The 27,041-nt window shown below is 46.8% G+C and overlaps 1 protein-coding gene and 1 long non-coding RNA gene across 4 annotated transcripts in view; one reads left to right on the plus strand and one right to left on the minus strand.

The window, feature by feature from the left end:
- LOC309369379 overlaps positions 1–27,041 on the plus strand; it is a 161,346-nt gene that overhangs the window by 121,601 nt on the left and 12,704 nt on the right. The window lies entirely within an intron of this gene.
- Positions 645–21,977, minus strand: RNF169 (ring finger protein 169). 2 transcript variants are annotated; one of them, XM_081909893.1, is made up of 6 exons: positions 21,797–21,977; positions 15,239–15,315; positions 12,217–12,363; positions 9,327–9,439; positions 8,475–8,571; positions 645–7,194 (listed from the first exon to the last, which is right to left on the minus strand). In XM_081909893.1, the coding sequence occupies exons 1-6, from the start codon at positions 21,798–21,800 to the stop codon at positions 5,989–5,991; spliced, it is 1,644 nt and encodes a 547-aa protein (XP_081766019.1). In that variant the 5' UTR covers positions 21,801–21,977; the 3' UTR covers positions 645–5,988. The 2 variants fall into 2 exon arrangements, with proteins under 2 accessions (XP_081766019.1, XP_081766020.1); XM_081909894.1 differs by lacking the exon at positions 21,797–21,977 and adding an exon at positions 15,552–16,138.

The raw sequence follows: 27,041 nt of genomic DNA on the forward strand, positions 1-27,041 counted from the left end.
CCCTCTCAGATCGAAATCTATTTTTGTTGCACAGAACTCTCCAAAATTCACTGAAACCCAAGCCAGTCTGGGGCTGCATTCTACCTGGTTGGTACAGTGGGACTACTAGACAGAGGTAGGGAACGAATTTTTGCATGCATAGGCTACTGAATGTGCGTCTTGCGTAGCCCTTGGAAAATTCTAAGAAACTTGTAAGTAGATGGAAGAAATAAAAGCATCTCTAAAGAGGTGTTAAAATCACCACTGCTGGATCAGCATGGAAGATGGGCTAAGTCTCCTCCCCCTTCCAATTTATCTGACCGCTAGTTAAGTATTGATCCTTGTTCAGGGTGGCAATGTAGGTAAAGGTACACTAAAGGAGGTTGTGGTTGAATATCTACAAAAATGATCCACTCTCCACAGTCATTTTCTGGTCAACTCAACTATCTTATTTTAGGTGGAGGGGCTTGTCAAAGAGGGAGATTGAGGAAAGCATGCAATTTCATTGTGTTAGAATCAGTAGCTGGGTTGGGTTAAAGGACATCCATTTTTCTTTTCTTTTTTTACTGTTGCAAATCCCCTTCCCCCACCCCCCAAAATCCATTTCTAACAACTTAGTGAGGGAGACTTGTGTACCTTTACCCATAAAGACAGACACACATTCGTTTCTCAGTAAACAGATTTGTTTTATCAAAAAATCTGATGAAGCCACAGTGATTCAGTTGCGATCTCAAAAATGATGCTTTGTCTTGTACTGCACTGGTTTTCAAGTACCAAGCGGAGGATACACACCAAAGCACAAAATGATTTAAAGCATACTGGGGGTGGGGGGTGTTGAGAGAAGGGAATTAGATAAATGCAGCAACATCAATTTTTCTGGGAACAGTCTGACAGTAAACACCAGTAGAACCTAGCTTACACAAAATCCCACCAATGGTAACCAAAAAAAGGTGTTTTCTTTGTTTGCATAGTGGATAGCTAATTCTATACCTGCTTGCAGTGTTTTAAATAGTTGGAAAAGGAACAATATTTTCCATCAGATTCCTAGTAACACAACATTTAGGAAGATGGCGGCACCTGCTGCAGAGTTCAGCAATGCAGTTTTGACCTTACTGGGGAGACTCAGCACAGAGTATCTCACAGACCAGCGTCGAAATTGATGGACTTTCACATCCAGTCAGTTCTTGGGCAAGGAATGTTACTTTTAAGCGACTGCATCTGGTCCTCTCCGAGAGCTGAAACTGGTTTTGGGTGGCACCTTCCTGAAGGCAAGGCCACCTTAATCAACCGGTAAAGATGAAAATCAAGATGCCAGCGTGATCCTTTTTTAAAAGCCCAACAAGAAGCGTTGCAGGTGCTCATTGAAGCAATGTCCAGGTTTGTTTTTTGTCTTTTTTTGGGGGGTGGGGAATCAATGCATTATAGAAAGTCTTTAAGGCTTGTACTTTCCTCTTCCTTTGCCTTCATTGAGAGAACTTCAACAAAGTGCTTGGGTTTGACCTGTAGTCCATGACATGCCCCACAATACATTTGAAGAGAAAGAATACTGACAGTTATATAATAAAATGCAATACAATCATCGTACAAAATCCAATCTTTTGGCACTTTCCCCATCTTCGCTATTTCCACCAAGATCCGTAATCAACTGAAGAACTTGCATCGCTCCCTTTTCCAAACAGGGATATCCAGGAGGGTCAGGGTGGATTTTCAGGGTCAAATTGTGTCTTTGGCAGCTGCATTCATTCACTCACTGTCAAGATCTCCCCCCCGCCCAACTGAGCTATAAACAGAACCCCATTTTTAAACCTCATCAGGAACCAGAAGTCTGACAAAGGCAAGAGCCGGTAAGCAGGAAGTTCACACCCACTGACATTTATGGCAAGACACTCTTTGACCTCTGTGGGTACGTAACAGGCCCAACGGTAGTGCTCTCCTTGATAAGTAGGCACGCCTGGGTCACTTTCTGACCAAATGAGGGCAGATCTCTCAAAGGCAAGGAAAACACAAGAACTCCGGGCACGCTTTTAGGCTATGAGGTGGGCAGCCAACCTTGCAAGATTAAGGCCCCCCCACATCTATCTAGACTAAAGGGCCCCGTTAATACATTCAGTGGCCAATAGGCTCATATGTCCAAAGAGATTTGTGTTTGGCATCAGGTCGGCCAGAACCTTGGACAAAAAGCACTCTAGTAGTAGTTTGCAACTGCCCTACCTAAGAGCCAGTTCAGAGGATGTCAGGGCCACACAGCTACTTCTTGTCAGATTACATCCCTGCAGTGTTCATCGCCACATTCCCCACTAGTTAATGATGCATGGCAGGGAGGTTCACAACCATGACTTCATCTATCAAGTGATCTCTCGCTCACACACGTGTACACACACGCACACACGCAAGAGCCTTGTTTGGCCTCCTACTTCTGAATCTTGTTCACATCCTGAAACAGTCATGTTTGCGTTCCATACACACCCCTCTTCCGGAATGCCTGCATTTGAAACACCAAGCTGAGGCCGCTCGCCCACTGATCAGATCCACTTTCAGAATGTGCTTCGGTTTGGAGCTTCACGCAGCAAAATCGCAGGGGATAATATTGCTCGAAGCTACCAGCATGAGTGACCAAATTGTGGAAGACAGGAGTGCCTGGCGTGCTCTGGTCCATGGGGTTACAAAGTCGGACATGACTAAACAACAAATATTGCTCCTTGTTCCCACTTCCAGACACTGCCCTGGATTACAAGAGCATATAGCAGATCTCTGTTTGCAAGAGGGCTAGAGCTCTTTTGCAACTGGGGTGTTTCCTTCAAAAAGGAGGAAAGTCCCAGAAGGCTACTGGGCGCCCCTTAGGCTATAGGGCTACTTCAATAGTCCACTGCAAGGAAGTTAAGAACCAAACTGATACATCACTTTGGCTATGTGCAGGTGTGCCATGCAGGTACATTACATTCTTCAGGGTGCTCAGATTGGCTTCGCTTTCCTTCCCAGCGCATAATCAGTCAAAAATCTGGGATTGCTCCTATATAATTTGTGGAGTTGTCCTTTGCGCCTCTTATCATGAAATCCTGATGGCCCCACAAAGAAAAGTGCAGCCATAGGCAGTCTCTTGTCTGAGACCACATGGACGGCACTAGACCTTTTCACAGCATATCCTGGAAGGAGACCGCTGGTGTGAAGATACCACATGGGTAAAGCTTTGCTTCCCTACCTTTCCACAGACTGTCAAGACCTAGAACATGCTTTTCCAAATTCAGTCAGGGCCATATCACACATCTGACTTCGCCATTGCTTCTGCCATCCCAGTTTGCCAACAGGTGTACCTGGAAGATGCCCTGTGTTTCTGGCACTCACTTAAATCACTTGTACACCCCAAGGGTGTACTGATCAAAAGTCTTAACATCCGTGGGTGAAGAGGCCTTCACTCTCACCCATTCATTCTTACCAGTAATGAGACATGGCAGAGTGATATTCTCTGTTACTCCATGTCAGCCTTAAGCTGGAGCCTTTAGCATTCATCTCCTGCCAGGGCCTGTGGGGCAAAGGGAACTGGGCCCTAAATGGGTCTTGAGCGCTGAGCCCCTGCAACATGCACTGGGACAACACAGAACAGACAGCCTGACTACCTGTGTGCAGTGGTGCAACAAAAATTATGTGGAAATCCACATAATTCTTCCAGTGGTGATCCTAAATTCCCATTAAGAAACATTATCATCAGCTCACCCAAATTATGTTACTTGACGTGCGATCACTTGGAAAAAGTGCTCTACATTCACCAGAGATTATGCTGAAATAAGCATCTGAAGTGAACTCATACTTTCCAAGTTTTTAAGGCCCAGTTCTCCTCCTCTGAAGTGTCTTTCCAATCCCTTTTCTTACCAAGGACCTGAAAAGGTCTGGTCTCCATAAAGGTTTCCTTACTGTAATGGCAGTCTTTGGCATGTTGAGAATAATACTGATTGCTCCCAGGTTTTCAGCAAGGAAACATTGCATTTTACATAAGCATTTTCTGTCTCTAACAGATCAGCAAAATTTAATGTTGCAATTCTACGCAAGCTTACCAAAAAGTGAGCCCCACTTCCTTCTAACTAAATATGATAAAATGGTAAGGACCTAAAGAAATGAAGCAAAAGTGAAACCAAAACATATTCTAGTTCTGTTTGCCAGGAAAACCAACCAATCTGGAATTAGTTCAAAGTCCACCTGAACACTTTCCTCCACATAATTTTTAGAGAATTCTCTTAAGTGCCGGATTTGCTTGGTCCAAGCTAGTGTCAAGGCTGATGCTAGACGGTGCAGACCGCAAGAGCTCTGCCCCTCCAGCAAACAGCTGTAGAGAGGAAGTTGCAGGATAACCAAGGAAACTCCGCAAGGCAGAGTTGGAATGAACGAGTCAGGCTGGAAGACAGGTGGGGGTAGCTCTCTTGTCAGTGATTGAGGAAGCCTTGAGAAAAGTATGCCAAGTTTTAGCTTCCCACCTCCAAAGGGATACAGCAGCACAACACAGAAACCTGGGTCTACAAGTGACTGTTGAAGTGCTAAGTGCATTTTTAAACTGCAACCTGTTTTTAGAGATTACAAGTTTCCACCCATTGTGAGCTGCTTTGGCTCTAACCATACTAGGACGGTGTACTTATAGACTATTTACTCTGTATTTCACCTTTTGTGGCTTTCAACTTTCCTTGAGCAGCAAACCCAGAGGCCTCAATGTCAATCTATCATGCTACGTAGTTCAAAGGGGCTTAAAAACACTTACTCCTAGCGTGGGACAAACCTAGCTGATTGCAGTGGCCACTTCTGGAGTCATCATGAGTCAACTTATCCTCTTCAAATTCTTACGACAAAGCAGGCTTGTGAAAAGCCTATCTGATACAGCAAAATTAAACAAAAAACAAACCTCTGCAGCACACTAGACAACAAACATTGCTGAAGAGATTGTAAATATGACACACTTCCACATGTGGAAACTTTAACTTGTTGACCAAGTGAGCACTGGTTAGGGCGGGTGTCCAGAAAATACTACCAACACCACCTATCTCCAATTCAAAACCCACAGTGCTCTGGGGTTTTGGGACAGTTTAGTCATCTGCATTGGGCCTTTCAACTCAGCAATCTCAAAAACCAGACACTGGAAGAGTTCAACAGAATCCACTCTCCACGGTCGACTCATTCACACAACACACACACACATTTCCAGTCACAGAAGTCGTTCCACAGCTGTCATAGTTTATATCCCCAAAGCTGTGCATGATGAGGACCAAGAGAAAGGCTTGGGATAACAAACAAATCGCCATGTAGTGAGAGAGACTAGGTGCAATTTCTCTGCCTTCAGTTCTGTCTCGCCAGAGTGGGAAGACTTGTAGCTGTATACTGCAAATCTGACTCCTATTAACATGGCCTTGGGATCAAAAAATAATCTACGGCAATGCAAACGGACTGTGCCAGATGTTAAGAAATGGACAGCACAAATAGCAGCCACAGATCTGGCAAAAGGTTATTAGTTTGGGTTCTGTATAAACAGCCCTCCATATATGTGAATGCTCAATAATACACTGTATATTTAAATACATTCCTGTGTATCCCACAGTTCAAGCGACTGGCCTCCCTCCCTCTCAAGGCTGCTCCTGAGGTTAAAAGATCACTTACAGCAACTGGTTTCAGTGACAAAAAATGCCAATCCAATAGTGTCATCTACTCACAACCTGGAAGCAGTTTGCATACCAGTGGGACTCGGCTGTAGACACGGGTCTATGCCCTTCTGATCAGTGAAATTTAAATGCATTCCTGTGAGTGGGTCTGAAGAGTCTCAGAAGCAACTTCAGTAAAAAGAATAAAGTGTAGCCTACATCTGTGCAAAGACCTTGACTGTAGCGTGAACTGGATTTAACTCACCTTACCATAAAAAAAAGGAAACACAATTGGGGGAGGGGGAGGTAGGATAACTAAACAGGTCTTCCTCCTTCCCAGATCATTTTGACCAACCTCACATTAACTAGAAAAGGCAACATTGTTCAATAAGTGCTACTTTGCACCCGTGGTGCTCTTTGACCGCAGGAAATACTGATCTGCTCTCCCTTTCCGCCTCGCCACTGTCCTGTTCTCGCTGTCAAACTTCCGCTGGAGCTGCAAGGCCAGCCGGCGGTCTTCCTCCTCCTGCTTCAGCCTCTGCTCCACCTCACTCCTCCTCCTCTTCCTCGGAGGTTCGGGAGCAGCCAGCGCCCCGTGGTGACAGGCCACCTGCCTCAGTCTCTTGACCGAGCCGGCCTGTTCCAAGTGCTTCATTTTGCACTGTCTCTTTCGGCCCCTCCTCAAAGGCGAGGCCTCGTCGCCCAGGGCTTTCTCGATACAGACGCCGTTGGGGAAGTTGCTCCGCTCACTTTCGTTCAGGTACTTCAGCTGCTTCCTGCCGGCTGCTTTGACCGATGGGCCGAGGGCCCCGTTCTCTGGAAACTCCGAGCTGACTCTGATCACTTTCCGGGTCACCATTTTGGCATCGATGTTCAGACGCGTTTCCGTCTGCCGCAAGGCTGCTTTTGCGCTGGGGACCTCAGAAATCCTGGTGTTTAGGGTGCTTTCGTTGGGTCTCGCTACGGGTGCTTTGGGGTAATCTTCCACCGCCTCCAAGTCTCTCCTGATATTGCCAGAGCTTTCAAACTTTGAAACACAGACGGAAGGCGAACAGTCTGTCGCTGCCTGCACGTGCGTGATGCTTTCAGGCGGCAGCACATCGTTTGATATCTGCAGGGGCTCTTTGACGAGTGAGTTCGCGCTAGGAACCAGAAAATCTTCCCCCGCCTCTGGGGCCAGGGATGTTAGGGTGGCTTTAGAAAGCGTCTTTTTCACCTGCCGCTCCTGGAATATCTGCTCCCATTTTTTCAAGATCCTGGGACTGGCTTCGTAAGTGGTTGGCTTCTGTAAACTCCTCGTTAGGTTCCTCGGAGTAGACTTGATAATTAGAGGACTGAGAACTCCACCGTCGGGAAGCTGCTTTGGAGGTGTGCAGGGGGAACAGACAATGGGCTTGAAGTGATTGAGTTCTTCTGAAATGCTGTCATTGCTCTCGGGGCTGATAGAGCGCTCTGGCTTCTGGAGGACGGAGAAGGAAGCAGCTGCATGGAAGACAAGGCGCTTATCAGCTGTTAGGTCTGGGGCGGAGAGGCAGCGATTGTTCTGGGTGGACGATAAAACTCCAACGAGGGGAGCAGGCGCGCCAGATAACTGGTTTATCTGCAAGGAGCAAGTGGGTATCATTATTAATTTACACACAGCTTAATGCCAAAAGGGGTTTACAAAGTACAGTGGTACCTTGGTTTAGAACCACAATCTGTTCCGGACATCCGTTTGTAAACCAAAACAGGTTGTAACCCAAGGCGCGCTTTCGCCAATGGGGCCTCCAAAAAAAAATTTCTTCGCAATACAAATAAAATGGGTTGTAATCCAAAAAAAGGTTGCAAACCGGGACACACACTTCCGGGTTTGTCGTGTTTGTAATCCAAAACGTATGCAAACCAAGACGCATGCAAACCAAGGTACCACTGGATAAAAACGATTTTCACAATTAGGTTGAGAACTGCTACTGCTGCACATTAACATGGAAGGCAGATTCAGGGTAATAATGAAAACAGCTGTAATGCAGCCCTCCAAGCACATTACAAAAAAAAGGCAAATTCCATGTTATAGATCATTAAACATGGGGATGGGAAATAAAACTGTCAATATCATGACGATGTTATACAAAACTATGGTACAGCCACACTAGATGTACTGCGCAGTTCTGGTCAACACACCTCAAAAATGAGATTGGAGAGCTGGAAGGTTAAAAAAAAAACACAACTGAAGTGATTGTGGGGCTGGAGCAATTCACCAAAGAGGAAAAGTTACACAACATTTGGGGATTAATTCAGTGAAAAGGTGGATAAAGAGGGAGGCATGATAGTGGTGTATAATTATTATGGATGGTGAAAGAGACAGAACAGTGCAGTACAATAGTAAGAACCCAAGGTTATTTGATGAAGCTAGATGATGGAAAAGAAAAAGATAGGAAGAAGAAAGTTCTTATTCACAGAGTGCAGAGTTAAAACTATGGCATTCGCTCCCAAATGATGTAGCGATGTCCCAAACTACAGGTGACTTTAAGGGACAAATTCATAGAGGAAGAGGCTCCCACTGGTTGCTAGCCATGAAGGCTGCGTTCAACCTCCACTACAGGAGGCAGTAAAAGCCTCTGAAATGCCTCTGAAAACCAGCTGCTGGGATTTGCAACTAGGGAGAGCACTATTGCACTCAGGTCCTGCCTGGGGGTGTCTTATGGCACCTCTGTGAAAACCACCTACAGAACCCTCTGCGGTAGTAAAGGGATATGTCAAGAAACACACAGTCAGTATTACAGAAAGCCAGCAGATGCAGCAGTCCCCTGGTCAAATCAAAGACTCTTTACTATATAGCTCAGGACATTTTGAGGCAGTGGAACCCAACACGATAGCCACCATTTTCAAAAACATCATCACCTTTGTTCTGACTGGAGCTGATCTTTGCCTGCTTTTGGATCTTTCGCGAAGGGTATCGTTGCAGCTCTGGCTCCTTTCTACCTTGGAGCTCAAGCTTCTAAAAAAGTAAAGAAAACAAAAGTTTAGTGGGAAAAGCACAATAAATTAACACAGTGCCTACATAATGCTATCATTAAACACCCGTTTGATCTTTGCGCAATATCTTCCTCTTTGTCTCGCCTGGGGGAAGGTAGAGGCACAGACCCACAGTATATATGCAGGTAGACTTACATGTATTGAACAAGGTACTGTTCTGGTTCAGCCACATGCCCTCTATCTAGAAATCATATTTCACTAGTTTTAGTTTTATTGCTTCTAATGGACTGAGCTTTATTTTAAATGTTGTGAACCCATTAGTAATAAGGATACTTCAGATATGGTATAAAAACCATTTATTTTTTACTAATGGCCCATGACCTACAGAGAACCGCCTCACCCAGAACATCAAGGGGCTGTGAAGAGAGGAGCTCCAACTGTTCAGCATTTCTGGTCCACATGATTGCCAAGAAGATTGCAAAGCAGGCAAACAAAATCCAGCTAAATTGTTCCTTCACGCAACACTGCCCCCCCCCTACAGCTGCACAAAAACCAGGAGTCACAACTTCCTTGTGCCCCAGTCCCTGTAACACATCTGCATAAATGTGCACACAATTTCGAAGTGGCTTCTAATTTGTAGTTTATTCCAGGAACAAATTCTGGGCCACTATAACACAGTCCAGAGTCTCTCTCCTAATATTCCCTGCCCCACCTACCTCCGTTGTCTTAGCTGGAACTTTCCCCTAAAGACAACCCAGAGTGTGACCAAGGACTTACCCTGCCACCAGTGCTATTGAGTAGGTGCTTCCCTTGGAGACAAAAGCTGACCGATGTGCAGATTTGCCCTGGAATGGTTCCTCATTCTCGGAATCAGAGAGGCGTTCCGGAAACTGAAAGGATCAAGGAAAGATTAGTTGACACTTTCCTTATTTATAACAATATTTTAAACTGCCAACTCACAAAAAGTACCAATGTGGCATACAGTGGACCACAAACAGCCTCACTCTAGCAATTCACTGCTTCTTCCAACAGTGTTTTGAGCCTCCGTTCCGCAGAGCAGTTACGTTTGAAGTACGCGCCGAGCGGAGGGGGATTTGTTGGCTGTAACCAAATTTGAGACAACAGGAGAAGAACAAAAGAAGAGCCTTTCTGCTGGATCAGATCAAAGACCATCTTGTCAAGCATCCTGCTTCCCTTGGTGACCAACTAGATGCCCCTGGGAAGCACAAAAGCATGACACGGAGGCAAACGGCTCTTTCTCCCGCTATTTTCCCCCAGAGGCTGGAATGCAAAGGGATACTGCCTCTGTGTCTGAAGGTGATTTACGTCATCGTCAAATAGATTTCTACATGCTCATCACTGCAAAGTCTTAAGATGTAAAAAAAACCTCACAACAGTAAAATCCTGACCAGTATATAGCCATGGTTTCAGAGTTAAGGGACTAATATACAGTGGTACCTCGGGTTATGAACTTAATTCGTTCCGGAGGTCCGTTCTTAACCTGAGGCGCACTTTTGCTAATGGGGCCTCCCGCTGCCGCGCGATTTCCGTTCTCATCCTGGGGCAAAGTTCTCAACCAGAGGTACTACTTCTGGGTTAGCGGAGTTTGTAACCCGAAGCATTTGGAACCCAAGGTACCACTGTACTATGGCAGCTATGGCTATCCACGACTAATATGTCATGACGGCTAGATTTATATCCAACATCACAGGGAGTATGCCTCTGAATACCAGTCACCGGGGAATTACAGAGGGAAAGGGATACTAGCCAATCCAGTTTCTATGCCTGGGTCCTAAAATCCTTAGCGCATCAACATCCCATGGGAGATTACTCTGTACCTCTTGGTACACATGTCTGAAAGCGAGTCCTACTGAAATCAACTTGGCTTTCTTTTGAGCAAAGCTTTAAGGTCCAGGCTGTCATCTAGTTAAATCAGTGGTCGGCAAGGTTTACCTCGCTTGGGCTGGTTCACTCCAGCAGAGATTCCTCCGTGGGCCAATTGCGTGTGTGTGAGAGAGAGCGTGCCTGCGCTTTCTGGAATTTGTGCAGACATGATTTCCGGCGCTGTGGAAGCAAGTCCCGGCACCGTGCTGTGCTGGTTTAGCACAGTGCACGGGGACTCGCTGAGCAGGCAGCTCGGTTCGGGGGCAGCTAAACGCCCCCCATGGGCCACTTGTGGCCCATGGGCCTTAGGTTGCTGACCCCTGAGTTAGATGCCCCGTTCTCCCATCCCACTCAGCATTCTGTCCGCACATTCATGTAGTTATAGCTAGGAAGGAGGAGCCTGCTCAGAGCTTTCAATCCCTGCAGTCCATATTCGTGGAAATCTTTGTCCTGTGTTGGTTCACACAGCTGAACAACAATATCTGTGGCTTCCTACGGCAAGACGTTCCAGAGGAAACAAGGTCTCAAAAGTTCCCCCTTCAATTCTGCACTGAATTTGGTTTGGCATGAACCTGACAATAAAGTCCCAGGAGAAGACAGTGTGCCATCGTCACGTGACATAGTCCCTAGTGTCTGCAAGATATTTCTAGGAGGAACACCCAAATTACAGTGGTGCCTCGCAAGACAAAAAGAATCCGTTCCGTGAGTCTCTTCGTCTTGTGGTTTTTTCGTCTTGCGAAGCAAGCCCATTAGTGGCTTAGCGGATTAGCGGGTTTAGCAGATCAGCTGATAAGCGGCTTAGCGGCTCAGCTGGTTTTTTAAAAAAGAATATTTATTAAAGTTTCCAATAATAATAATACAATAAAAATCAAAGAGAAAAAAAAGAAAAAATAACATACATACAAAAATAAGCGGCCTAGCGGATCAGCTGATAAGCGGCTTAGCGGCTTGGGGAAAAGGGGGGGTAGGGAAAAAACCCTGCAGGAACTCGCAAGACATTTTCGTCTTGCAAAGCAAGCCCATAGGAAATTCGTTTTGCGAAGCACCCCCAAAACGGAAAACCCTTTCGTCTAGCGGGTTTTCCATCTTGCGAGGCATTCGTCTTGCGGGGCACCACTGTATTGGCTTCTGCATTAAAAGCAGTGTTTTTTTTTTTTATTATCCTACATCCACCATATGGACTGTAACTTATGGTTACCAGACTTTTTTCCAATGAATCCGGGGACACTTTTTTGGGGGGGAAGCGGAGTAGCAACAGGGAGTCAGTAGTGGGGATGGCGAGGCAAAAGACCCTGGGCCCAAGCAAACATGCATATTGTATAAAGGCGCAAAGCCCTTCTTTTGCACCCTGTGAAACATAAACGTGCAGAGTTTTTTAAAAACTGGGCAACGGCTGCCCACCCGTGACTCCCGAGCCTCCCCCGATCAGTCAAAACAAAGGGGGGAAGGAGGCAGGAGATGTTTACTGCCTGATGTTCCCAGTTCTCCTTTGGCAGTCAGCAGCCCAGAGTCAGCCTGGTAGCGCAGTTGGCTCTGGCTGGCTCCGGGCTGCCGCTGCCACGTTTCCCAGGGACAGATTTGCAAATCCGGGGACATCTGGTAACCCTACTGTAACTAAATTCTAGTAGTTTGGAGGGGGGGCACTGCACATGTTTTGCCCAAAAAAGGTTCAATCTCTGATGCCTCCAGGCTATCCTGGCTATGGCAGGTAGGTATATAGGGGGGGTTTTTTTTGGTGGTGGTGGCGAGACACGGCAGCATAGCACAACCCACAGTTACTTACACGTTCCTGGGTCATTTTGACCACTAAGGACTCCTCTTTCTTCTGATCTTCTGTTTTTCTTTTCCCTGCATCAGTAGTGTCCTCAACAATCAGCTTGTGAATAAAATCATCAGAGCTTCTCTCTTCTTGCAGTTTTTCATCCCTCAACTAGAAGCAAATGAGAATTCATGTCCTGGTTTACTCTTGCTTTGGCTGCTGCTCTTTTTTAAAAATGCAGCTGTTTTATTACTGCGGCTACATTTGGGTGCCACAGTTAAAGAGAGACACTGACCAACTGCAGTGTGTCCCAAGATGGGCGACCAGGATAGCGAGGAGACTGGAAACCAAACTGTATGACAAATGATGGAAAGACCTGGATCTCCTTAGCCTGGAGAAGTGACTTTTACACTGATTTTAAGGCAAAACCTTCCAAAGCAGTTAACGTAACTTAAAAACAAAGCAATCTATAGAAATACAATAAAACAGCTGAACAACGGTAACGTTAAATCCAGATAAAACACATCATTAAAACCTGAAAACACTAAAAGGTGGAAACAAATAAAGATAGTCTTCACCTAGCACTGAAAAGGTCTCAGACTTTGCAACATGTAGGCCTCTCTGAGAAGAACATTTCAAAATCCAGGTCCCACAATCAAAAGGCCCCTATTGTGGTCACCACTCAAGGCAGGGGGGCCCATAAGAGAACCTAAGTTGGCTCAGGGTAGCCATTTTAGAAATATAATTACTTATTTTTGGTGTTGCAAGGTTCTGCTCTTTAAAAAATAAATAAAAAATAAGGCAGTTATTATGGGGAAGACTGGAGCTGAAGCTCTTCGTCATGCAGAAAAGTCTCAGGACCCATCCCTGTCCTCTCAGGTAGAGTTGAAAATGTCTTGTCTGAAACCCTGGAGAGAGATGGCGGGTCAGTGTCGACAATATTGAGCAAGATGGAGCAAAGGTCTGACTCCTATTTTCCTATCGTGCAAAAATTATAGTGAAAAGATCAGGTGTAGCATAGGACTAAACCCTAAGACTTGGCAGTAACTCCTGAATTTAGGCACTGGACAATCTATATGTCCCACCTGAGCATAGGTTTAGGAATCTGCTTCCTTTGGCCACAGTTTAAAGTTCAGAAATGTTTAAACATTGAGAGGAAGCACATCTAAGCTCTGCCAGTGTGTCTGAAGAAAAAGAGCAGGGCCAGCAAGCCAAACAGGAAGTGGACAAAAACTGCACACGTGGCAGAGTCAGAGCCCCAGAAACACTTGAGAACATTTTCTCCTCAATTGCTGTAAAGAAAATCATTAGAACTATTGCCAGAAATGCTTCTACAGCATGAAGAAAATAGTGCAGTTTCAACAAGGAAGCTGTGTAGGATATGCAATTCCCAACTTCCCTTTCCTAAAGTCACCGGGCTTCTGCTGCTGAAGGCTTTAAAACTACAAGATCTGTATAAGGAATTCAGTATTTCACCTCTATGATACTGCATGCATAACATTTCTATTTCCCCCCCCTCTGGTGGCCAGTAGGCAACTGTGCTATCTTATTTATAATCCTGCAGTTTTGAATGAATCACCCAGAAGGCTCTTCACGGAGGATTAAAAACTAATAACTATTTCTACTGGGCAACTGGGTGCTTTACCAAGGAAAGTACATGGGGCCTAGAGTCCCTCTGGAGAAAATTTAAATGGTGGGTAGCTAGGGAACTGTTTTGCAGTGTGTCCAACCACCCAGGGAAAATAGTTTTAAGGAGGAGATGGTAGGGGCAAAAAGAGCAATGGAGATGGAAAAAGAATGATGGAAGAGGTGAGGGTAATGAGCAGAGCGATAACGAGGAATGAGTTAAGGGTGTAGGGATCAAGCCTGGTTTGCACAATGTCTTCCGTCCCACAAAAGACAAAGCACTTGCACAACACAAGGCACACACAGCACCCTGCAGGCATGTGTCCTCCTTGCTTTTCCATGGGCCTGGCAAAAGTATAATCTCATGGAAATAAAACAAAGCAACTTGAATTTATAATAATAATTTATTATTTATACTCCGCCCACCTGGCTGAGTTCTCCTAGCCGCTCTGGGCAGCTCCCAACCAAATATTAAAAACATGATACAATTTGTGTGATTTTTACAAGGGATCCCCCCAAACGCGTCCATGGATGTGGACTGTCATTTTGTTGGCACCCCATGTAAAAATCACGCAAGAGACACAAAGATCCATGACTTGGATCAACATCTGTGTGTCATGACAGCACTGGGAGTGGCAAGGGAAGAAGAGAAACTAAGGTGTACAGCTCTGGCACACTCTCAGCATTCCACAGGTCTACAAGGGTTGGGAGCTCTTGCAATAATAATTTGCAGAAAGCATGGAAAACATTGCGCAGTTATCTCCTTTGCTCCACCTAATCTCTTTCTCTCATCCTCTACCAAGGCTGAGAAAGATTCCAACAAAAGTTCTCAACTGTGCCCAAGCAAACCTCCTTAGTCAAGGAAGAGAACAACAATGAACATACTTTAAATCGCCCTCAGTAGTAAAAGACTGCCCAAATTCACATTTACAGAGATGTGTATAAATTTGATGTAAATAAATGGATAGATAGACAGATAGATAGATAACTGATCTGACATTCAGAAAGAGAAGACAACAGAAATCTGCAAGAGTCTACGGCATGCCTTAACACCCCTGAATGCAAAATGCTTATTAAAAATAGGGTATGGATCCTATCAAACCCCAAGAATATCTGTAAGTACTACAAAAGGATGAGCACAAAATAAACACCGGCTCTATGCTGGAGACAGATACACACTAGGCACATGTAGCACTGACTGCTTTAAACTTTAACAGCCATAGACCTAGAACAGGGGCAGGGCACTTCTGGCCCTCCAGATGTTGTTGGACTCCCAACTCCCACTAAGCCCCACCAGAAGGTCCAAAGTGTCGGGGAAGATGGGTGGTGGACTCCAGAAACTTCTGGAGGGCCACCAATTGCCCATCCTGGTCTTGATGATATGGCTGCAATAATTTATCACAGAATCCAACTGTCTTACCTTTCGTAGCTGGCTTTTGTATTCCTCATGCAGCTCTCCAGGCTTGCTTAATGTGATGGGTGCTCTGAATATAAAATCTGCAGGCAGAAAGAGGGGTTGAATGAGTTGTTTAGCCTTTTGAGTATTCACAGAAATGCAGCTAAGCATGGTTATTCTTACTACTATATCAGAAATGTGTTTTTTCCTCATACTGGGGCTCACCACAAGGAGATGAATCCACTTGGCAACTGCATGCTAAAATAACGATCCAAAAAACAGCCCCTGGCCTCTCAAAACTTTTTTTAAAAAATCAAGTGCAACAATGGTAGCCTACCTATGCAACTTGAGTGAAACTAAGCAGGATTCGCGCACATAGATGTCCTGCTGTTGGAGAGCAAAATGTCGCACTACCTCCTGTGCCATCTCTAGTAAAAAGCTCAACAGCAACTTTAAAAACCACACCCACTTTGGCAAAACACATGCCCAGGCAAGTCACTCATTGGAACCAGAGATTCTCTACAAAGGAATTCAAGACCAAGTCATCCATAAAGCCATCCAATTCTATCTCATCATGTTTGCAAAGAAGAGACTATCGCAAAACAAATATAAGTCACTGATAAGAAGCTGAAAAGGGACAGGTTAGCCAATCCACAATTTGTGCCCACACAATACCACCAGCTAGCTTTAAGAAAACTTTCCACATTTAAGTTACCAAACACAGGACCCATTTCAGTATCATGTGGGCATGTTTATTTTCAGACGTTACGTGTGTGGACATGAGTGCAACAAGCAAAAATAAAAAATGTACTGTGTGCCTCTGTCACTGCCCCATCTTCTAGGCATCAGCTTGGACTACGAACACCCATTTGTGATATACTGCCAGGTCAAAAATTATGAAGCCATTATCACAATACAGTGGTACCTCGGGTTAAGTACTTAATTCGTTCCGGAGGTCCATTCTTAACCTGAAACTGTTCTTAACCTGAAGCACCACTTTAGCTAATGGGGCCTCCTGTTGCCGCTGTGCTGCGGGAGCACGATTTCTGTTCTCATCCTGAAGCAAAGTTCTTAACCTGAAGCACTATTTCTGGGTTAGTGGAGCCTGTAACCTGAAGCGTATGTAACTTGAAGTGTATGTAACCTGAGGTACCACTGTATTAACTTCAAACTGGTTTTGGACGATTTATCGACATATTGCCCAGCCCTAGATGACATGGGGGTGACATGTGTACAGTACCCGAAAAAGGTGCCTGCATCCAGCATTGAATGTACATTATCATACATGCGTTATGGGACTTATGTCAATTCTTTCCCTAACAAACATTTGAAAAGTCAGGATTTGCCAGAAAGTCAAAGAGTCTCTAAATGTGCTCTCCTTTATACAAAGGAAGCCTGTCCTGAATTTCCCTATCACTTGAAAGGGAGCATGATTGTATAACAGAGTGGAAATGCTTAAAGGGAACCACGTCTTCCTCTCAATAGTCCTTTCTAGTGGCAAAATGCATCTTTTACATTCCAGACAGGTTATTTTGCCTTTCTTGGCACAAGGTCACGATAAATCTATGGGGGAGGAGCATGCGTGTGCCCACACATCAAGATTCCCACACCAGCAGCACCCATAACACAGGCATGCACAAAGCAACACAGCCAGTCAGCTGTGAGCAAAATTTATCACATGGATTTTTAATTTATTTTTTAAAAAAACCATTTAATGGTTTAGCACCAGTGTTGAAGCAATGTTTCTTCAACATCAACTTCGTTGGACTAGTCATGTTGTATGGATGCCTGATTGTCTTCCAAAGCAACTACAGTGGTACCTCTAGATACGAACAGGATCCGTTCCGGAGCCCCGTTCGCATCTAGAAGCAACCGTAACTAGCGACAGCACATCTGCGCACGTGCGCGTCACTTGTCAACACTTCTGCGCATGCACGTGACGTCATTTTGAGCATCTGCGCATGCGCAAGTGGTGAAACCCATAAGTAACAGAGCACAACTCAAACGCATTCAACCCGAAGCTCATTCAACCCGAGGTATGACTACTCTATTCCGAACTTAAAAATGGAAAACATAATGCTGGTGGTCAACAAAAGAGGTTTAGAGACTGTCTCAAGGCAAATCTTAAAAAATGTAGTATAAACACTGACAAATGGGAAACACTGGCCTGCAAGCACTCCAGTTGGAGAACAGCTTTTACCAAAGGTGTCATGGGCTTTGAAGACACTCAAACTCAGGACACAAAGGAGAAACGTGCTAGGAGGGAGGCATGCTTGGCAAATCCACACCGTGATCAACTCCCGCCTGTAAACCTGTGTCCCCACTGTGGAAGGACATGTGGATCCAGAATTGGCCTCCACAGTCACTTACGGACTCATTGTTAAAACAGTGTTTATGGAAGACAATCTCACTCGGCTACGAGGGATCGCCAAAGAAGAAGTAGTGGTGTGTGTATGGAGAGACAGATCTAGCAACTTTGTGTACTCATACAAGGTTCCCCTAAGACAAAACAGCATGTCTCCACAGCAGATGTTGCTCTGAAGCGACCCAACATTGGGTTGCATGAAATCTGACAGAACTGTTGCTCAAGACTAGACAGAATTTCCTAGATTAACAAAACAAAATCCAGTTTCCTATTTGAGGAAGTTTAATGACAGGGCAGGGCAGGGCCTAAAAGCAGAAGACCCCCTCTGAAGTTTAGCAGGTCAGAGTTTGGGTCCGTGCCTAGATGCTTAAAACTAGGGAAGAAAAACTGACTTTGAATAAACTATTTCTTAACATGTTTGTGACAGTTTACTGCATTTAGTTAACCTGAAACCATGCCATACACAATCTTGACATAGAACACTTTTGTCCATTCTGATAATCCAATGTAGATAGAAGAGCTGGATATTGCAAACAAATGTAACCTGGCACATACGATAACAGAAAATAAATTAATTCAAGCTTCATTTGCAATTTCCCAAAATCAAACCAACAGCGGAATGTTGCTGTGTACCCCCCACTACAATTACAACCCCTATTTTGTGTGCTCAAGAATCAGACAGTGACTTCTATTCAAAGCAAGAAAGCCAACCATTGAGATCTGAAGATCCACAAGACTCCACCTTAACTCTTTGTGTCCCCCTCAGGTGACATCAAGGAGTGGCAAAAGTACAATTTGCAGACCAAAGCTCAACACAGCATTATCTGAGGAATTCTCCTGAACTGAATAGTCAATTTCAAAAAGCAGTTTTCAGAAAACCTGTCAAACTACACCTAACCCAGACTTTCCATCCAACACTAAGCTATTCATTCTTTTCTGTAGTTGTACAGCAGACCAGAACAACCAGAAAATGTCAATTTATGGGGGGGAGCCGATAAAATTAGTGGCACTGAAGTGCTTTTAGAGATGAAAAGGTTTTCAGCATAGATAATGCAAAGTTTTATGGCACACTGGAATCTAGGGACCTGTTGCACAAGGAACGCTCTCTCAATAACAAGAAAAAAGAAGGGTTAAGCCCTGGACACATGGTAGGCAAAGTGAAGGTAATCTGGTTAGTGGAGATCCAGCCCAGACAAGTAAAGGAAAATGGCACAAAACTGAATTTACTCATGACATCCGATTCAGCGCCCAAGGTAGTGGTGGTTGTTAAAACCCATCAAATCCCTTGCTTTAGGACAGAATAACAACCTTGTGGAAGGCGGTAGGAATTGGAGAATAACAGTAAGTCCAGGTGACCCTTGCACCTTTGACCAGAGAAGGGACAGGGCCATTCCCTGTATACACACCTTAGGAAAATCTTTCCCCATACTATCACCGTCTCAATTCACCAATCATCTTCTTTTGGGCAGCATTATGTGTCCAGCATACATTATGTAGCTCAGCAGGTAGAGCACGAGACTCTTAATCCCAGGGTTGTGGGTTCAAAGCCCATGTTGGGCAAAAGATTCCAACATTGCAGAGGGTTCAACTAGATGACCCTTGTGGTCCCTTCCAATTCTACAATTCTATGATTTAATTCTATGTCCAGAACATTCAATACATCTACCCACAAAGTCAAGAAATATATGACCAACACAAAAAACAAAACTAAACTCACACTTGCTCATCTCCTGAGCATGTTTAAAAGGTGCAAATTCACACTCCATGGTAAAACTCTCAAACACACATACACAAAGCCCTGCTTTACACCATGCAAAATATATTTGGGACTAATTCAGCACCATGAGTGTTAGATGTTTTCAAATACACAGGCAGAGTGACTTAAAAAATAATCATCTTATGTTTGTGTACAATTGTAATCCATGTAAGTGATTCAAGGAGTGGCCATCGTTCCATCAGTAACCAAGAACAGGAAATTAGCAGACTTAGAAACATATGTTGCATATACATCATTACACAGCCGACCTCTTGTTCTTAGGAACATCACCTCACTAAGTGTCATATTGTTCTAATAATACTGTGCTCCACAAACAATTAGTGATGTATACGCCTTTTCCCAATGTGCATGACTATCACACCCAAGAACTCACTAACTCACACACCAAAACAAAAAAAATTCCTTCCAGTAGCACCTTAAAGACCAACTAAGTTAGTTCTTGGTATGAGCTTTCGTGTGCATGCACACAGGTATCTGAAGAAGTGTGCATGCACACGAAAGCTCATACCAAGAACTAACTTAGTTGGTCTTTAAGGTGCTACTGGAAGGAATTTTTTTTGTTTTGACTATGGCAGACCAACACGGCTACCTATCTGTAACTCACACACCAAAGGCATCCCATTTCTCTTTACACAGTTGTGGCCCATGTGTACAACACAATACATTTCTTGGGCTTTCAATGCTACATTCTCCTCTGTCCACCCCTCCTCTCAACACCTGACTCAAAGCAAACCTCAACACACCCAGTCAATCAGGCACTAAATTTATCACAACTCTCGAGACCCACAAAGGCTGTACTTTTTGGTACCTCTGGTTAACACATACTTGAAAAGCCGCACAATAACACGCCCATTGCACTGCCCATGCCCCATAGCCAACAGATGACGTAGTGGTTAGAGACTGGGAGCTGGGAGGCCAGTGCTCAAATCCCAGCTCAGCCATGAAACTTGCAGGGTGACCTTCGGCTAGTTCTCAGCCTAACCTACCTCACAGGGTTGTTGGGGGGGGGGGAAATGGGGAGGAAGAATACGCCTTGAGCAACTTGGGAGAGAAAGTGGGATACAGTGGTACCTCTGGATGTGAACGGGATCCGTTCTGGAGCCCCGTTCGCATCATGAGCAGAACGCAACCTGCGTCTGTGCATGCACGTGACGTCATTCTGAGCGCCTGCGCATGCGTGAACGGCGAACCCCGGAAGTAACCCGTTCCGTTACTTCTGGGTCGTGCTGGGACGCAACCTGAAAAGATTTAACCCGAAGCATCTGGGTTAAACCTAGGACTTGCCGATCAGAAGGTCGGTGGTTCGAATCCCCGTGACGGGGTGAGCTCCCGTTGCTCGGTCCCTGCTCCTGCCAACCTAGCAGTTCGAAAGCACGTCAAAGTGCAAGTATATAAGTAGGTACCACTCCGGCGGGAAGGTAAACAGCATTTCCGTGCGCTGCTCTGGTTCGCCAGAAGCGGCTTCGTCATGCTGGCCACATGATCCGGAAGCTGAACGCCGGCTCCCTCGGCCAATAAAGCGAGATGAGCACCGCAACCCCAGAGTCGGTCACGACTGGACCTAATGGTCAGGGGTCCCTTTACCCTTACCTATGACTGTATAAAGGCAATAAAGAAAGAAAATTGAACGGGGCATGTCTGGTGACTGTTCCCCTGAATGACCTGCCCCTGCGAGGAAGAAATACACACACGGGACTCCTTCATTTCACAAGATACACTTCAGATTGATGCCAACGGTGCCAAAGGATGAGGATAATGCAAAAGATAAGAACGCGAACACAAAGGCGCACAGCCAATTGCAACTGACTGCACAATACATGTGCTTGTTACACTCCTCCTTTGAGTGCACCAAAGATGTATAAAACATGGACCTCCAGCACATTGCTGATGTTTTAAAACAAACAAACAAATAAACACACACACACACACTCCAATGTTGTGGTTAGCAAATTCCTTAAAACCATTCTTTTTTGGGAGCCAACTTGTATTTTTTATTAAGAAAGAGATCAATTATTTCTGGGTATTTAACCAATTCTTCCTGGAAATAAAGCTTGAAGGAATCGATTTCAGCAAGACTCGCAGAGAGTGGATAAAAGCAGGTGGAAAACACGGGTCTTTGGGGTCACCTGAAAGGTGGGCCGACACACATCATCCGGCTCTCTCATTTGCTCTGAAGGTATTGCACAACAACCACCGCAGCCACCACCACCACACGCATCTCAAGCCTGTGTCCATTTAGCTAGAAATAAATGCAACTGCGTTCCTCGGGCGAAGCCCCACGCAGAGCTGCTCTCCCCGCGTGACACAGCCCCACGGCATTCCGTGTTTGCATCTTGTGTTTTTCATGTTGCGAACTGCCCCGAGATCTACGAATGCAAATTTAATTAACAAACAACAACAGCCACCTGCCCGCAGGCCCAGGCGCCCCCGTGAAATTTACCCATTCACACACGCGCGCCGCGCCTGGGCGCATCCCGACGTGCTTCGCTGGCAACTGGGGCGCCTGTCCAAAAAAACCAAGCACACCCTGAGGCTCCGCTGCCCACGTAGACAGAAACGCGAGCAGGCACGCGCGCGCCCAGAAGACGTCAACGAGTCGCGTGCATTTCCTACTCTCACACACGCACACGTAACCCATTCACACGATACGTGTCGCGCACGGGCGGGCGCCGCACCTCGCTCTGCCTGGGCGGGCGGTGGCGGAGGAGGAGGCGGCGGCGGCGTCTCCCCTTCCGACGGGGCCCGAACCGAGGAGAAGCTGCCGAGGCGGCTGCGGCAAAACGGGCGGCCGGGGCCCTGAGGCGGGCAGCGCCGCGGCCCGCAGGCGCACCGGGACCCGCCGCCCTCCGCCTCTTTCTCCTCAGGCCCGCCCTGGCGCCGCCTCCTCCGGCCCCGGCCCCGTCGCAGGAGCGGAGGCGGCGGCGGAGACCCCGCGGCCCGGACGCCGAGCGCCGCCGCCGATGCTGCTGCCGCCGCCGCCGCCATTTTCTCACGGCGTGAGGGGAGGGAAACGAGCCCCCGCGTCGGCCACGCCCACCTCCTCCATATTCATGAGCCCCTCCACCTCCTCCTCCGCAGCTGCTTGTTTGTAATGGTGGCGGCGGGGGAAGGTAGTCCGTTAATGCGCGCGCCGCGGACGACGGTTAGGAAAAGGCCCGCGCCTGCCTCGGCCGCCGCCGGAGCCCCGCCCACTTCTCCCCCCCACCCAATAGCCAGGCGAGGGTGGGTCGGCCGCGCCCAGTCAGAGGAGCGGGCCGGGAAGGAGGCTCCTCCTCCTGCTGTATAAGTGACACCGCAGGCCCCTCCTCCCCCCCCCGCCTCAGCCCTCACAGGCGTCGTTCGCTTTTCGCCCCGGCTTTCCCCTCACGTTACACGGCTGCACGTTGTCAATGAACGCAAATAAAGTGACTGGAAACACGCGTGTCTCTGTGTCTTGACATACGCATATTTACACGAAAAGGGTGTATATAACGTGTGTCTCGCATATCACTGAGGGAGAGAATACAGAGACGGATCTCTCTCTGTGTTGTGTAACGGGGTATGCAGAGAAAACACTCAGATATTTACAAAAACAACGTTTTTATATAGCACACGTGTGTGTGTGTGATATAAAGTCTCAAACTCAGACCCATCTCAGACCTTCCAAGGCTCTCATTTTGCCTGGGACGTCCCTGATTTACAGAAGCTAGCCTAGTTTCTGATTTTCTATATATATACAGGGTGAGTCTTTTAAAAGAGTATCCACGGGGCCTCTTTTAAAGTACAGTGGTGCCTCGCAAGACGAAATTAATTCGTTCCGCAAGTCTTTTCGTCTTGCGAGTTTTTCGTCTTGCGAAGCACGGTTTCCCATAGGAATGCATTAAAAATCAATTAATGCGTTCCTATGGAAAACGCCTTCAGACCAGGTCCGGGAAAAGTCTGTCCCCCGACCTCTTCTGAAAGTCTTTGCTTCCCCCCCCCCCCCGCCTGCCTTCCCGAGACAGCGGAGGACCCTTCGCTGCCGTCCCCCAGCATTTTAAAAGCCCCCGGGACAGCGGAGGAATTCTCCGCTGTCCCGGGGCAATTTAAAAGCCCCCGGGAAGGCAGGCAGGGGGGACAAAGACTTTTGCTCCCCCCCCCCCGCCTTCAAAAGCCATCGGGGATAGCGGGAAGCGCTTCCCTGCTATCCCGGACTGCTTTTAAAATGCTGGCGGTGGGGAGCAAAGCCTTTCGGCCCCCGCCGGCCTTCCTGGACCTCTTCTGAAGGCCGGAGGGGGGGAAAAGGCTTTGGTCCCCACCACTAGCATTTAAAAGAGGTCCCCGGAGATTTCCCTATGGGCTTGCTTCTTGCGAAGCAAGCCCATAGGGAAATTCGTTTTGCGAAGCGCCTCCAAAACGGAAAACCCTTTCGTCTAGCGGGTTTTTTGTCTTGCGAGGCGTTCGTCTTGCGGGGCACCACTGTACTCACCCTGTATATAAAACATTGTTTCTCAGGTCAGCTCCCTATTTGGTTCACTTTTCCTGTTTGCAATGCATAGTCTGTCACACAGTGGCGTAGCGTGGGTTGTCAGCACCCGGGGCAAGGCAAGTAATTTGCACCCCCTAACCCGTGGATTTTAGCACTCGAGTGCGAGCGCGCCCCCCCCCCAGATGGTGCGGCCGGCCCTCCTGCACCCCCCCTCCACGCTACGCCACTGGGGCTGGGGGCGAGCGAAGGAGCCAAGGACCCCCCCTTAAGGCTCAGCAGGAATTTATTAAATTTATTATTTGCGGAGCCCCCGCGAGCCGAGGCAGCCGAAGCCCCCTCCCCTCGGGCGCCTCCCCGCCCCCTCCTCTCCTTGGGCTGTAGGTGGAGTGTGCTCTCCGAGGCGCTCCAGATCCGGGCTTGGCGAGCGCCTCGCCTCCTCCCGGCCGGGTCCGGAGGCTTCCAGCCGCGCTCCGTCCTCGCCCGCCCCCCCCGCGGCTGAGACTTGCGCTGAGAGCCGGAGCCAGTGGCGCCCCATTCCGCCGGGAGACCCTCGCCCGCCGGCTTCCTCTCGGAGGGTTTTGGGGAGCGCAGGGCGCGGCGAGGCCCCCCGGAGCTCTCCTCCCTCCCAGTCGGCAGAAGCAGCCGCCGCCTGTGGCTGGGCCGAGGGGATGGCGTCGGCGTCGGGGTGCGGAGGCTGCCCGTGCCCGGCATCGGTGGCGGCGTCTGCGCTGCTGCAGCGGCTGCTCCTCCTGCAAGCAGTGAGTGGAGCGCGGCGGCGGCGGGGGGCGCGCGCGCGCTAGGGCGCAAGGCTGGCGGTGGCGGCGGGGAGCCCGGCGGAGGAAGGAACTTGTCCCTTCCCTCTGGACTCGCGCCCCCCCAGATGTTGCGCCCAGTGCGGCCGGCACCCCTGGCACCCCCCACGCTACGCCACTGCTGTCACACACCAACTATAAGTATCAGTTATATATATATGAAGCTTTTTACACATGAAAGTCAAAAGCGAGGAAGCATCCAGAAGCCACAAAGAGATGGATCTTGTCCTTTGAGCTCCTGGGAAATTTAATTCAGAACCAGAGATTGTCTTTTAAAGTCCAGCTGAATTGGACTGTTGATCTGAATTGGACGGATGCTTCAGATACTTTCAATTGTAGCTAATATTCTCTCTATATATAGAATTAAATTTCCCTGACTTAAATTTCCAGCTTCATCAAGACTTATTTATGCCCACAAACCTATGCAACAGTGGCTTGAACCATTTTTTCCCACTACCCAGCCATTTTGCAGATTTTTCTGCACTGCTTTGAATGTTTTTATATATTTTTTTTAATAAAATTTTTTATTGATTTTTCAAACACATAATAAAAGACAAACACATTACAAAACAAAAACATACACAACATTAAACATATACCGACTTCCCCTTACCTCCCTTTCGCTGCATCCTTATTCCAAAGTTCTTTAGCAACCCTTTGATCAGTTTATCTATTGATTCCCTTTCATTAAATTTCTTTAGACTTAATAATTACAGCTGTATTTCTCTACTTCTTACCCCTTGACATCTCAACATTCCTCAATTTTACAACAGTTTTTAAGATATAATTTAAACTTCTTCCAGTCCTCTTCCACTGTCTCTTTCCCCTGATCTCGGATTCTGCCGGTCATCTCTGCTAGTCCCATGAAGTCTGTCACCTTTGTCTGCCATTCTTCCAGAGTAGGTAGTTCTTGCATCTTCCAATACTTTGCCAGAAGAATTCTTGCTGCTGTGGTAGCGTACATAAAAAAGGTCCTGTCCTTCTTTGACACCAGTTGGCCAACCATGCCCAGGAGAAAAGCCTCAGGTTTCTTAGGAAAAGTCCATTTAAGGACCTTCTTAATTTCATTATAGATCATTTCCCAGAAGGCTTTAATCTTTGGGCAGGTCCACCAAAGGTGGTAGAAGGTACCTTCAGTCTCATTACATTTCCAACATTTATTATTGGGCAGATGGTATATTTTTGCAAGCTTGACTGGGGTCATGTACCACCTGTAAATCATTTTCATTATGTTCTCTTTTAAGGCATTACATGCCGTAAATTTAACACCGGTGGTCCATAACTGTTCCCAGTCAGCAAACATAATGTCATGACCGATGTCCTGTGCCCATTTAATCATAGCTGATTTCACCGTTTCATCCTGTGTATTCCATTTCAACAGCAAGTTGTACATTCTAGATAAGTTCTTAGTATTGGGTTCTAACAGTTCTGTTTCTAACTTTGACCTCTCCTGAATGTTTTTTTATATTGCTGTACACACATTCTGGATATTTTGCGAATGGGCGATACATAAATATAGATACAGTACCAATTTATTTATTTTCTAACGGTAGGCAGAGAGCTAGCTGGGCAGTCCCACAGTTTGCTGCCACAACTGAGAAGGCCCTGGATTTTATTTATTTATTTGTTTAAAAGAATTTATATAATGCTTGATTTAAAAAAACAAAAGAAAACAAAAACCCCAAACCTCAAAGGGTTTTTACTGTGCTTCTGACAGTGGGGGCATTCAGCCTAAGGCCTCAGGAAAACGCAGCAGAGGGGAGTTAGTACATGGGAGGAGGTGTTCCTTCCGGTCGGCGCCAGCGTTAATGGCGGTCCTAGCTTCGGAGCTCCGAAGCAGGACTGCTCCGTGAGTTCGGGTCTGACCCGCTACGGCGAGCGGGGGACCCCTAAAATCACAGGCGCTGAAGCCTGTGAACAAGGAGATTCGGTGGGCACCTTTGCGCCCCCCGGTATCGCGAAAGAGCCTTTTTAAAGGCTCCGGAGCGGCATCGGGTGTGAGCGCGGTGCTGAGGATCGCAACCCAGCTCACGGAGCGAAGCCGCGTCGCCATTGACGGAGAGCGTCGATTCCTTCCTGAAACTACTGATTGGAAACAATACCCGTGAGTAAGAACAATAAATAAAGGGAACGGGACTTTAAAATTTGAGAAGATTTGGCTGAAAACGGGAGAGGCAAAAAGTAAGGAAGTCAGCCCCCCGGAGCTACATGATTGACTGAGCAACGAAAAGAGCAAGCTGTGTTTAAAGGGGACATTTTTATGCTTTCTAAATTGGTTGAACTTGACATCGGAAGAGGACCTCCCCCCCCAATGAGCAGAAGAGGGGGGGAAGAAATTTGACTTAATTTTATCTGCTCAAGAAGGGAGACTTGAATGGGAAACCTTCCACTGCCGATACTCTGGTCAGGCTGCCGGGGAAGTGAGC

Source organism: Podarcis melisellensis (assembly GCF_964234715.1).
Source record: "Podarcis melisellensis genome assembly, chromosome: 4".
NCBI classification, from domain to species: domain Eukaryota; kingdom Metazoa; phylum Chordata; class Lepidosauria; order Squamata; family Lacertidae; genus Podarcis; species Podarcis melisellensis.